The 14289-nt window shown below is 36.4% G+C and overlaps 1 protein-coding gene across 6 annotated transcripts; it reads left to right on the top strand.

Annotated features, from left to right (window-relative positions):
- Positions 1 to 202: 202 nt before the first annotated feature.
- Positions 203 to 11486, top strand: LOC117337200. 6 transcript variants are annotated; one of them, XM_033898051.1, is made up of 3 exons: positions 203 to 278; positions 4141 to 4550; positions 5742 to 11486. In XM_033898051.1, the coding sequence occupies exons 2-3, from the start codon at positions 4182 to 4184 to the stop codon at positions 7362 to 7364; spliced, it is 1992 nt and encodes a 663-aa protein (XP_033753942.1). In that variant the 5' UTR covers positions 203 to 278; positions 4141 to 4181; the 3' UTR covers positions 7365 to 11486. The 6 variants fall into 6 exon arrangements, with proteins under 6 accessions (XP_033753942.1, XP_033753944.1, XP_033753946.1 ...); XM_033898053.1 differs by having other exon boundaries at positions 206 to 278; positions 4144 to 4550; XM_033898055.1 differs by lacking the exon at positions 203 to 278 and adding an exon at positions 916 to 1065 and having other exon boundaries at positions 4144 to 4550.
- Positions 11487 to 14289: the final 2803 nt, after the last annotated feature.

Below are 14289 nucleotides of genomic sequence, written 5' to 3'. Positions count from 1 at the left end.
AATTTTGAAGGCAACGCCGGTGTTTGGAATGCTAGATTTAATAATGTGACATTGTAATTAAGCTTTATTTTTACTTCGTACCATGTTGCCATCTAAATTTAATTACGCTTTATTACCAGGGAACTACAAGCGTTTGTCTGTAATGGGATTTTCTATTGTACTATAGTCCGGAATACGGCTTATTCTCTTATTACAATGTACTACACGCGGAAATCCCAACGGGGATTCCCCTTAGTATTTTTGGAATCCGTCTGCCATTTGCAGTGTTTCGTTCCTGGGTAGGTATTTTTTGAGTTTCTTGGTATTGTCATCATTTCATAAAATCATATCGCAATAATTCCATCCATTAACTTTATTATAATAACAACTTAAATGCTGTGTACCTACCAAACAGTGTGCTCCGTTCAGCCATGTACGATCACTTTTGTACAGGAAGTTTACAAGGACGTATAAAAAGTTCAAATATTGAACTGCGAAAATGAACCCAGAAGGGTTTTTACCACTTTAAACTTCCGTATTCATACTAAACACTTATACATTGTACAAACAGTAGCAACAATTGGAAATTAAAAGTCAAAATTTGGGGAAATAGTATCTGTACTAATGCGTAGCGTGTGTAAAGTAACATCGAAAATTAACTTGTTTTCATATCTATAGCTATAGGTGATCAACCGAACCTCGAACCTGTCATTCATGATCACGAGACTGTAGCCAAGCCCGTGTTTAGTAATCTATGTATTTCGTCTAAGACAGTAGCATATATCGATATAAAACCATATTTCTGTATGTATCGTTATATTTATAAATAATTAGTGTATATACTGTTCACCATCCCACATACTGGTGCGCAGTTTGACGCTATTAATAAACTACTTGTATACATGTGTAGAACGTAGATACCTAAATGCTGAATCATGACCCCCACTTTCTGCTAGGTGAAACTCCTAGTAGAATTTTATTTATATATATGGTGTAAGTTAGGTGTAAACTCTAACCTAATCACTATTGCTCGTTAGACTTTCAAACAGAACCGTTGGACCACCATCAGAGTTTCTTTAACTGGATGTACGTGTGTATAATATATAATATCCGTGTTCACAAATAGGATTGGCTTGTACTGAATGATATCTGTCATGATTGCCTTACATTGACTTACAGTATAGTTTAGCTATTTCTGGTTTTGTATAGTATATATCATAATTACATATATATTTTTTGTACATTAGTACCTCTGATGATAGGTAAAAATAAGTTACTAATATCGGCACTTTTTTCTACGTTTGTATACAATTATATGATTTCTATATCGCCTATTTCATTCAGCTTCAGAAAGGTGAGTAATAACGGAATCGGATCTTACCACAATCCTTGTTTGTTTGTTTGTTAGTTACTTAAATCCTAGTATATATTGAAGTTTTGTAACGATAAATATTTAACAAAATTAGAATAATAGTAGGTATAATTGATACTATCATTTGATAACCACTCGGATTTAATTGGCTGTGAAAATGTAGCGTAATTATAATAATTACCGAGGGGTTTTATGTGTAGTATCTCGATCCTGTTTGTCGGAACGAAGGAGACGGTAAGATAACTCGTTATAGAATCAAGTCCCCTTCTGAGTAACTTGAAAATGGCTTTACAGCAGGATTTACGATAGTGATGTAAACAGGATACCAAGAGCATCCATAATTGTCCTTGATTGGAGGTCTACTTATATTCATAATCTTGATAAGTGTAACAAGGTGATCTAGGATACTAAGGCGAGATGTCACACTTATATCACCTTTAAAACAAAGCTGGATTTAGAACAGTAATGAAACATGATAACGTCAGATGCTTGTTTCACTTTCGATAAAGATACAAAGATCAGATGATGTTATTACTTTCATACTTTGTTACAGAAAAGGTAGTGTCATTTTAATGATCTCATAAATTCCTACCGGCCAATCGACAGATACAGTTATCAGGACTAATAAATGGCGAGCCGAAAAGAGACAAAATAAATACAAACTTAATTTGAAATAATTAAGCTATGAAACTAAAAAACAATTGACATCAACGCTTATAATTAATTTTTGAAAATTGTTTTCTTATTTAAAACATGTTTTATGTACAATTTTTTCTGGTTTTATATGGGATTATTTTTCTCAAATCAATACGCAACGTCAATTGTCGTATTGTGACGTCACATTTTTCGCGCCATTCTCGGAATTTTGTTCATAGTGGTATGAAAGAAAAATCTCAACCAATCAGAAAGCCGCATTCTGCGTACAACCAATGGAAAATTAATTAAAACAAATGTTATAAATTGTTTCAGTATTGTATCCAACAATATTATAAAAGGGCATTTATACCAATCAGTGATTTTGTATTAAACAAAAACGAGAATGTCGTTATAGTCATAGGTTACTTGGAACTTTTTGATATTTATGTTTTCTGACGACGATTTCCTCTCTTTATAGAAGCGACGTTTTTTTTTTCATACTTCTTATTTAACTGTTTCATAATGTTTTCATCCATGATTTTACATCACTGCCATAGAAAGACGAAGTTTAGGTAGTAAGAGAGATCAGACGGTAGAGAACATTTACTGATAATTGAATTCTCCCTTAGGGCCCGTTTCCTTTCTCACAAGTGCTGTATCCTTAACTATAGGGCAAAGACATTGAAAACAATTGAAATGAAATGTTTAAGGGGATTATCGGGATAACACATTAACATGGTGATAAAGACATAGGTACATTTAATCATAAAGCAGTGCTAATTCGGTGTAGTTTTGAATGACAAATTTAATATTTTGTATAATAATGTAATTATTGTATATTTATTCCGAAGAAAGTCATCGAGATTTTCATAAAGAATGAGTTCAAATATCTAGGTAATTAAATAATCATGTAATTATTGTACATATATTCCGAAAAATTCATTAAGATTTTCATAAAAAATGAGTCAACATATCTAGATAATCATATACGGTATTCCAGTACTATGTGTTACAGTAATGTACAATTTTATTTGTTGCTGTCATTAAGTGCATTTAATTCAAAGTCCGTAAACTGTATAAACCGGTCGGATAACTGTACAAACCACCCATCCAACCGGTTTTTATACGCCCTCGCAACGGCCAGGGTTATATACCAGAACATTAAGTCTTAAGATGTGATGTATTTCTATGGCGTTACTGTGGCGGAAGACTAAACACAAATACGTGGTGCTACTTTATACATAGTTAATTTTTTTTTGTGGATTGCTAAATGTGTCTCTGAGGTCCGATGTAGACTCTGAGCAATATACTATTGTAGGTAAATATGTGGTAGAATTAATTAGATTTATATATTTTTTGAGTTTCAGAGTAACATGACAAACTTAACTTATTTAAACTTATCCTTTGTTGTACAGTCCCTGTTGAAATCCACTTAAATTGATGTCCTCTTTTTTCTTAGAAATCATTACGCCTTTTTATTCAGTCAATTAAAAGTGATATTACAAACGGCGTCGTCATTTTCCCCGCAATGGGGCCAATTGGCAATGCATGATGGTAATGTATCCTGTAGAATCAGGGGTCCTCCTCCGTGTCCATTGGTGTGGGGACGTGGGGAGACCAAATACAATGTATTCTGCTTTATTCATTGCAAGACTCTGTCCCCCTATATACTTAAAGCTTCTGTCCGCTGTATTTCCCTAGGTGTCCATCTTCATAAATTAATCTACAGCTGGTAAGACGTAAAATGTTTTTCTATATATGCAGGGGCAGATGACTGTTCCGGCAGTTTGCTGAGGTTACGAGTACATATGTGTTACTACATAACATAATTAAAGGATTCATGATGTCTCGGACAATACACGTACATCAGAAATCCCTGAAACTTTTGAATGGTAAAATACTCCAATGTATCGTTTTCCATTGATGCCATTGAACAAGACTTCAATTGCAATTAAGCCAACGGGACAAAGCTAGTACGAATCTTATTATTGTAGTTCTAACGGCACATTGGTTAAATGTTACATGTCAAAATTCTTTTTTACCCCTACCCTCAAAACGATTACTTTACTTTTTTTTTAGTAAAAGCTGTACAGATGAATAATGTAAGCTTTATTTTGACGATGGTAATACAGTGGTATGATTTTTTCTTTTAGCAGTGAGGGACTACATGATTATGGGACCCCTGCCATGAGAAATGCCCCAAGCGCACCCGCAAAGCTCATGGTACGGTTGGCCCCTAACACTCTCCTTCGTATTCGCCTGGTGCAAGATGGACATCAAGTCACAGGCCAAGGAATTGTATTCGGAACTCCGGTGTTCTGATAACGATGCGGAGAGTAACGATGAAAAACTGTGTCAGGCTAAGCAGTATATACAGCAGCATCTGTACCAGGCTAAACCTGGTGAGAGATTCCAGTTTGCAGAGTTTGCCTCCATCATCAGTGACAGTGCTGCCATGCCTTACTTCAGCCCAAATAAGGCGTCAACGGCATTCCAGAACCTGGAGATATACCTTATACTAATCCTTAACAGTCCGTGGAAGTCCGAGTACAAAACTCTCAGGGTAAGATATAGGTTCATAAGGATATATGATAACTACCTTTGGTAAGATATACGTTATAGAGGCAAGATGGTCTTCTAGAGCAAAGGGAATGTACACAAATTCCCAACCCTATCCATATAATATGGACTGGGTTGTGGATTTGTGAAAATAAAAGAAAGAAGATAAAGGTGCATGCTTCCAGTAAATTAGTCTAACTCGGAGTAAGATCGTTAGATGTTATCATTTACTAATATCAATAAAACATAGAAAATATTTTTAATGTTTATACTTGTTTGCAATACTTAACAGTTCTGTTCATTTCATAATATAAGAAAACATCATGTTTCAATAGAATGGTATTGAATAGCGTTATATTTAAGGTTAAAAGCCAGATATATATGCTTAAAGCAACAAAAGATTTTTTTCTCTCAAACATGCGTAGAATGAATAAAGAATTGGTTTAGTTTGTATCATTTGTGTCACGGTGCATGCGTGCGTATTTTCGGAGGCTGCAGTATGTTTGTATTCGTGTTCTTGTGATAGCACGGACCTGATGGATCTTTATAGTGCTACCTTATTGAAGCAGACTTTCTAAGACACCAAGCAGGAAACACCACCTGGTCACATTGTACTGACAACATGTGAACCAGTCGTCCCACCCCCAAAAGTGTTGAGCGCTTAGCAGATGTAGCATGTCTCTGTGAGGGGACATAACCAAAAGTCTTCCTCGCTTGGGTAAACGCTCAACCATAAACTAAAAGTGGGGCAATGTCAAGGGAGACGCTAGTACGAAGAACGTTTAGAAAGAAGAGAAACGATAGGATCCCAAGTTTAGTCACCCCTTAGGATTTTTTACGCTCAATTGAAGGGCAAGAAGAGAAACTTAAATTAGCACGGCTGCGAATGTAATGTTGTAAAACTTTTGATACCATTGCGAAACGTTGTAAATTCAACTTATATTAATCACTGTTGGTTTGTCCATATTAATCACTGTTGGTTTGTTCATATTAATCACTGTTGTTGGCCCAGATGTAATCACGGGAGAAGTCGCATTGTGGGAAGAAACTGAGAAAACCCACGTGGTTGGGCAGGTGACCCCATATCGATTCACTTCAGATAGGACATTTAGTAACCACTTAAATTAGTGCCATCACTGCAAATTTGAGACATTCATTATGATTTGGCTTTTATTGCTATGCTTTATACTTTCAGAAATACTCCGGGTTTTTTCAAAGCAAAATAGAAGCTCATCTGCAGAATGCAACATCTATTTTCAAACTTGTTGGATATTCGGAAACAAAAGATGGAATATTAACTTTAGTTAGACGTATAAACAAAGACATAGTTCTGGCAGTAGCATTCGAGTGCTTAGTGGCGGCAGAGGAATGCGTTATAATCAATGCCGCTCATCAGTCAGGCGATCCAGGAATCAGTTACGCTCATATTGTTCGAGTCAGATCCAGCCATTCGGGTAACGTTGAACAATTAGCCAATCTCGTGCGAAAAGATTTACCGTACAACTCCGATCATATGGTGAAGGACCGTCGAGGAGAACCCGACATGCATACTGATACACCGACACCGGGTAACGTGAAACTGCACATACCAGATAAAACTGTACATAGCAGTGGTAACATACCCTACGCCGACGAAGACACGGCAGAACGTCCCGACTTGCGGGAGGCAACATTTGAGGAACACTGTATGGCCAGCCTTCGTCTTCTCCAGGAAGATGTTGCTATCCCCAAGCTTAAACCTCACCATGTAACAAAAGGTGGATCGGATGAATGGTCGTTTGTCCGGGATGGTCTTCAGAACAAATTCGGAGAGGACTATTTTAAAGGCCCTAGAGGAGATGTACTTAAAGGTGATGAACTAATTGACCCAGAGGTGGCTGAAAAAGACTTGCGACCAGTTATGCAGCCGCCCCGGCCCCATGGGCCAAGTAACCGAGACTCTGGATACCCGGATAGCTACGCGCCTCCTATATACTATCCACCAACTGCAGATACCGGATACGAGTCTCAGTTGGCGTCCAAAGTAGCTGCCTCATCTACGTTATACGCTAAGGTGGTGCCCCCCAGTGACCTTACACATGGGCCGCCAGGACATTATACACGGTCACGTGACATGTCAAGGGGGAATGAAGCAACTTACTTGCACCCTGTGTCCGGCGAGGATGTACACAATATTGGAGTCCGAAATATGACGCCACTTCCGCACACACAAGGATCGATATATCCAGAACTACCAAGTGAAATAATACAGGGAAACCGGACACATCCACAGCTTTTGACCAGAGAGCCTAGCCACATTCCATCCAGTGGCAGGAAAACTTTCCCGACATCTCCTCCCCGAACCCCGGATAATGCAACGAATAAGAGACATTTATCTAAAAGTCTTTCTTTGAAATCTCCGACGGAAGCAACATCAAGGCAATCAAATTTTAATGCAAGACCTCTTCCAAACCACCCTTCTGTTGTAATGAAGGACTTTGTGACAGAGCAAAACTATAACACCGCACCCCCATACGGAACCAGTCGTTCAGCTCCAATTGCACGTCGAGACGCAGCGGCCGTGCTTCAGCCTCGCTTTCAAAGGCAGTTAAGTTCAGAGCGGACGATCGGCTGGGGATGTCAATTCTGCACGTTGATGAATTCAAGCGAAGTTCAGGTGTGCTCCAGTTGTGGCAAGTCCAGGTCTTCAAATACGAGTAGCGATATCGGTATCACAACAAAGAAATGTTCAGTATGTACTTACAATAATTCTCCTGGTGCATCTCGTTGCAGTATTTGTGATTCTGATCAACTATATGGCGTGCAGTCTGCAGTTTAGGTTTTCCCATTCTCAGAATTAACTCTTTATTATTTCATGCAGATATCATCGTCCCGTCCGTCTGTGACATATGTAACCGTAACCGTGTTGTGTGATTAGTACCTTATTTACTTCTTAATGTAAATCTCAAAGCGGTTTGCTTTTTCAAAACGATTGCATCTACATCACAAAGCTCACAACTGGAGTATTAAATATACAGTTTCGACGGAACAAGTTCAAAATGCTTTCAAATCCATTTACTTACTAGGTGCTTATGTTATAAGGCGACATCAGAGATGGTACAGATATAATTATTTTGCTTCTTAAACAGGAAATTATGCTGAAGATTATTTAGGGAATATGTAGGATGTATAGTGTACACAGTGATTAGTGATGTTTAAGACGTGTATTCACTATATACCTTGTACTAGAGATTGTCCAGCGTGTTTGTCTTGCTCATGTCTTTATTATGAATTCGCCAGAAACAACTTAACGCACTGACGTTTAATGTGCTTGTGATGCGATAATGGGCTGTTTGCGATGTCTTAAACAAGCTGAACGTAAACACGCGCGTACGAAGTTGGATTCATAATTGCTTAATGAAGCATTTACAATGTAGCGTGGTACATTATTAAAACTCAGCTGCAAATAAATTGTAATGTATGGAATAAAAATCAAGTCATTTACGATAACGTAAGATATGAAACAAAATTGCCAGTCCTGTGTTGATTAATCAAATAACCTCGATCTTCGATCCTTAAAATCTTAACATCCTTATGCATTCTATGTCTAAATTACTGAGAATTTGAAAAAAAAAAAATCCAAAAAGTAATACGTTTGTAATCAGACCTCCGTTCAGATTTGTGACTTATGGTTATCTATTAGTTGGTACGATAAATGATAGATTAATCGTAAGGGAATGGTAATTCCTCATTATCACATACCACAACTACATTTTATTATAAGATCGAGCATAACTTGAAGTTAATATGTCGGTATTAAACGAAATAAAAATATCGGTAAGTCGGTCTATCAGAAAGTGAGTTCCCATTCAAATATAACCAAAATCTATCAGACAGTGGGTTCCTATTGAAATATAACCAAAATCTATTGGACAGTGAGTTCCCATTCAAATATAACCAAAATCTATCAGACAGCGAGTTCCCATTGAAATATAACCAAAATCTATCGGACAGTGAGTTCCCATTCAAATATAACCAAAATCTATCGGACAGTGAGTTCCTATTCAAATATAACCAAAATCTATTAGACAGTGAGTTCCCATTCAAATATAACCAAAATATATCAGACAGCGAGTTCTCATTCAAATATAACCAAAATCTATCAGACAGCGAGTTGCCATTCAAATACCAGGTATAACCAAAATCTATTCAGTGTCTCTGTAAACTTTCTGTTCAGTCTCTTGATAAATTCAGCCACTTTGTGAGAACGAGAAAAAAAGATCAAATCTGATTTTAGCAACCTGTTATGAAGTGAAGTTATATTGTAACATTGCTATTCCTTCTCTCTCGGTGACAAGCTCATATCTGTGCAGTTTGTGATAATGGTACATAAAATGATGATATCTGTTAAGCCGCATTACACTTTAGTTAATTACGGAAGCGAAGCGTCTTGATCGGAACCCTGAAATGTGAAGCCTTAGAGACCTGATATGGAAAAATTACCGCAGACCTGCTCATATCTCTCCTATGGTTGAACAGAAAAACGTTGACATTTTCATCCTTCAAACCTGCAAGGTTTTCTAACACTCATTGCAATTTTGCCTCTAAGTCGATATGTAAAGCTTTCTTTGTCCATCCCCCACTTTTCAAAACTATTGTTTTTTTTCTTTTTCGTTTTAGATAGACATTCACATGTAGAATTATAATTACTTTCGATTTATAATCGTTATTCATGCATATATATTTTACTTAATAAAAATAAATTATTGAAAGCTAGGCTTATGCTATTTCGTCGTTATGTTGTTTAAACTAGACTACATTTGATCGGTATCTGAAAAAAGCCTTAGATCGTTAAGATCATAGACATGGATAATTAAATTGTACCTTGGGTAGTGACAATTAAAACATTCGGACAAACTAGCAGTTATGAACAGCTAGAATGGTTTAGCTGAAATGAGTATCGTATCATGAGCCGTTGTGAAAAATAAGTTATTAGAGACTCGCTCGATTTGTCTAAAAATAATGAAATACTTAAATAGCATCAACCTAATAAAAAAATAATTAGAAAATTAGAACTTTACACAAATAATTATTGAATATTATTCATGCAAAATAAAGCCGACGATATTTAATGATAGCTGATGGCATACTTTAACGAAAACGGGATAAAACACGTCTCGCTACAAATTCGTTTATTCATGATAATATATGCTGTTGTTAATGCTGATACGTCAAATCAAAATACAAGTAATGTCGCACTATCTTAATGATGAAAGGGCTATGATAAGGAAAACGCAGGAAAAGTAACAAGCATCGAGCATGATGAAATCGTATAGTACCCTGAATATTTCCAAATTATGTCATGAAGACCGTCTACATAGTTTCAAACAACCTAAACCTGAAATACTAAGTTTTGTCCATCAGGAATAGGCATCTATCTTGAATGTCTGGATATGGGGAACAAGTCATTGAACAATAGTTTGGGGAAGCTGAGATATTACTATCGAGAAATGGAAAGATTTGAAGAAATCGAAATCGTCCTTTATTCATGTCAGCGAAACTTTGGTTCCGCTAGCTTTTTATGGGTTGTTTGGTATTTTGGGGATGGGGTGATTGTCTATACCAACTAACAGGAAGTGAAAATATATAGTTTCCGGCCTCTCACTACATGCAGATCTGTTTCAACCGCAGTTACTGACCCCAATCAATGTATTTATACTGTTCTTTAGTATCTCTCTCCTTTATCTTGTAATAATATATGTATTTACCTAATTAAGCCAAAGGTTGATCTCCCCCAGGGTCCCCTGAGTTATTAAAATCAGTACGTACAAAAATATAAACATATTAAGATTGATGATACTTATATAGATAGAAAAAAAAACTTTAAGCACTTGAAAATGCAAAAGCATGACTTTAAGAACAACATAATGTATATTTATATATATTCAAATAAACCAAATTATCGCAGAAAGCACAAGATATCCTGCTTACAGATGTTAAGTTAAATGGCCAGAGCCTCATACATACATGCTAATATAGCAAAAATATAAAAATATACAGAATACATTCTGATGTGGCATACTTAAATTGGCTATGTTATATAAAAATATGAATCAGATAAGTGGGTAATAGCTTTCTTTCTAAATATAGTAAAAGACGATGACGTTCTCAGTTCATTAAGTATTTGATTCCAAATCTAACAACTAGATATAATGAAATGATTTGAATAAAACTTCGGTATATATATAAAGATTCTGATCTGACTCGCGGGTAGTTCTGGTATTGACACTTAACAAGATTTAGTCTAGAGAACAAGTAATTTGGAACCAGTCCATTCACACATTTAAAAGCATGTAATTATTTTCTGTACTTGATCTATAAATCTGCAGCCATCCATGTTAGCTGTCGAAACATGTCTTGTATGTATGTAATAATATATGCAATAGCAATATATATTCACAGTCTGCATTTTGCAATTAACTCTAACATTGCTCGAGTCTACATACATGCCATACCTCCGGAAGGGATACAAATTCTCCCTTCAACTCGAATATTTTATCCTGGCTATTCATAATAGCCCATTTTCCTTATTTCATAATTTCCTCTCTTGGATTTTCGTTTACAAATCCAAGACGATTTTTTTGCGAAATTTAGCAGATATGATATGGAACAATCATGTGATCAGACAGTCAAAATTGAGAACATTTCCCTTGAAGCCCTTGCTAGTATAGTAGTCTATGTCGCTAGAATATCAAGAAATAGCATGGTTAAATATTGTTTGTTATCGAGAGTTAATCAAATTACTCTTGGCTTGATATTTAGAAAGAAGCTTTGTTTACAATCTGTGACAGATCCACCAAAACTTCCTTATTATGAAACTTACAGAGACGACAGTATATTAGTTTAGGTTTATACGTAAGATTTTCTAAAGTAGTATGTCACAGAAACTATGGAAGCGTGTGAAAAACTTCAGGCTGGTAATGTATAATCCAAGACAACACAACATTTGATGTCAAAGAACTTGTTTGCATGCTTTAATCAACTTAAACATGTTTGCATGCTTTAATAAACATAAACATTATCCATGAATTTAATTCAATACAATGGAATTCATTCCTTTGAGATGTTTCGCTGTTTCAATGCAGTTTAAATGATAATAGGAACTACTTATTCTGTAAAATGCATGTATTTTGATAATTAAGGTGAAAATTCGATTATTGATTATAGACAATATGTCTAATAGCTCTCTGGCCATAACACCAAATTGTAAATACTTAATCTCAAACCATGACATTTCTCAGGGATTTTGGCCTTTTGAAAAATCAGTGAATGACTCTACTTTGTTTGTTGGTTTTTGTTAGCTCACCTGGTCCGAAGGACCAAGGTGAGCCTATGCCATACCATAGCGTCCGTCGTCCGTCGTCCGTCGTCCGTCCGTCGTCTGTCGTCCGTCCGTCCGTCCGTCCGTCAACAATTGACTTCTTCATAACCACATATCAGAATTTGACCAAATTTGGTCAGAAGCATCCCTATGGGGTGGGGACTCAAAATTGTACAAGTGGTGGTGCTGACCCCCCAGGGGTCTGAGGGGCGGGACCAAAAGGGGTCAATTTGACTCTATTAATATAAACGACTTCTTCTCTGAAACCGAGCGGTGGATATCGCTCATATTTGCCTGGTAGCATCACAGTTGGGTGAGGATTCAAAATTGTACAAATGATGTGACTGACCCCAGGGGGCTGAGGGGTGGGGCCAAAAGGGGTCAATTTGGCTAAATTGATATGAACAACTTCTCTGAAACAGCTCATGTTTGACTGGTAGCATCCTTTTGGGAAGGGATTCAAAATTTGATAAAGGAAAGAACTGACCCCCGGGGTGCGCCAAAAGTCAATTTCATTACATGGATTAATGCATTTTTTGGCATAAAAACCTCAAGTTCCCATATAAAATGCCTATGAAATACTGACATAGCAATACCATTGACAAATATACTTAATCGTCATTCTTGATTCATATCTCATGAAATCCAGGTGAGCGATACAGGCCCTCTGGGCCTCTTGTTTAACGTCCTATTAACAGCCAGGGTCATTTAGGTTTTGGAGGTGGAGGAAAGCCGGAGTACCCGGAGAAAAACCACCGGCCAACGGTCAGTACCTGGCAACTGCCCCACGTAGGTTTCGAACTCGCAACCCAGAGGTGGAGGGCTAGTGATAAAGTGTCGGGACACCTTAACCACTTGGCCACCGCAGCCCCAAAATGACTATACAAGATCTATGTAAGAGAATACTCTTATGAAAAGAAAAAAGTCAGTATTTAGAGGTTCACAGTTAGGTACCCATGGTAATACCAATAGGTTAATTGACTCATTAAGATACTGATCAGGAATTAAATCATACTCGATCTCAGTGCTATATATGATTCATCGTGTCTTTAACGTGTTTTTCACGCAATAAAATCTTGTAAAGTTTTGGCCCATGGCTTGGTCGCCCCAACCCCTTTTCAATATCTCATGGCAATAAGAGTATGGAATGGACTTTTTGAATGGGTAATGTAGTAAATTGAGTAGAAAAAAAGAAAAAAAAATCTATTTCTTTTTCAAAAGTTGGCATTGAAGAGTGAACAAAAGTGCGGGTTTCTTCACATTCCATTTATCTACGTACGTTCGTAGTATAATGCGTCTCCACAGCTGCAACCCTGTTTTAAAATCAGTCAAATTTGATAAAGACGTGGGTGAGCAACTAGTTGAAGCAGCATTAAAACAGGTTCTTTTCAAGTTTAGGAAACCATTACCAACATAATAAATCCGTATCTTCATATTCAACTGGCTGACTAGCACGGAAGCATGATAACCAATTACTTTACTTTGTCTTTGGAAAACAAAGGATAACGTCAATGTGCTATGCAAGCAGGAAAATGTAGGTATGTCTGCAGCAGACAAATATGTAGTCCTTGATGAAAAAACTGTAAAACTGAACGTTCGTTCTTTAAGGATGATGGATTTAACACACTTCGATAGTGAATCCAATTTTACAATGTACCATGCTTATCGTAATGATCTTGCGGTTTTGAAGACTCTCTAAACATAATGATTTTATAGTTTTGAAGATTCTCTGAACATAGTAATGATATTATGCAACGTAGTTTTGAAGATTCTCTGAACATAGTGATGATCTTATACAACGTTGTTTTGAAGATACTCTGAACATAGTAATGATCTTGTACCGTGAAACTTCGGAGATTATCTGAACAAAGTAATGATTTGATACAATGTAGTTTAGGAGATACTTTGAATATAGTAATGATCTTATTCAATGTAGTTTAGGAGATACCTTGAACATAGTAATGATCTTGTACCGTGAAACTTCGGAGATTCTCTGAACAAAGTGATGATTTTATACAATGTAGTTTAGGAGATAATTTGAACATAGTAATGATCTTATACCATGTAGTTTTGAAGATTCTCACAACATAGTAATGATCTTATACAATGTAATTTTTAAGAATCTCTGAACATAGATATTATCTTATAGTTTGGAAGGTTGGGGACGAAACAATTCAACAATCTTTTGACCTGGTTCTCCTCGTGTATACGGACCTGCAGAAGGACTCGTGGAAGAAGGGAAATGTAGTAGATATTGTTCGCCTGTTCAATATCTAATCTAATTATTGCAATTGCGGTTTTGGTACAAATATATATACCGAACTTAGGACTGGTTTATGTTTGAGCATTTAATACCTTTTAGATCGAGGTAATTATTCAGTAA

The sequence above is a fragment of the Pecten maximus genome, chromosome 11, assembly GCF_902652985.1.
Source record: "Pecten maximus chromosome 11, xPecMax1.1, whole genome shotgun sequence".
Taxonomy (NCBI): Eukaryota; Metazoa; Mollusca; class Bivalvia; order Pectinida; family Pectinidae; genus Pecten; species Pecten maximus.
Note: the sequence above shows the minus strand (reverse complement) of the source record. Positions and strands in the feature narration are given on the sequence as shown.

Coding starts and splice junctions, on each gene's coding strand:
- LOC117337200 (XM_033898051.1), top strand. CDS start 4,182: ATGCCCCAAGCGCACCCGCAAAGCTCATGGTACGGTTGGCCCCTAACA. Junction 4,551..5,741: donor CCGAGTACAAAACTCTCAGG/GTAAGATATAGG, acceptor TTATACTTTCAG/AAATACTCCGGGTTTTTTCA.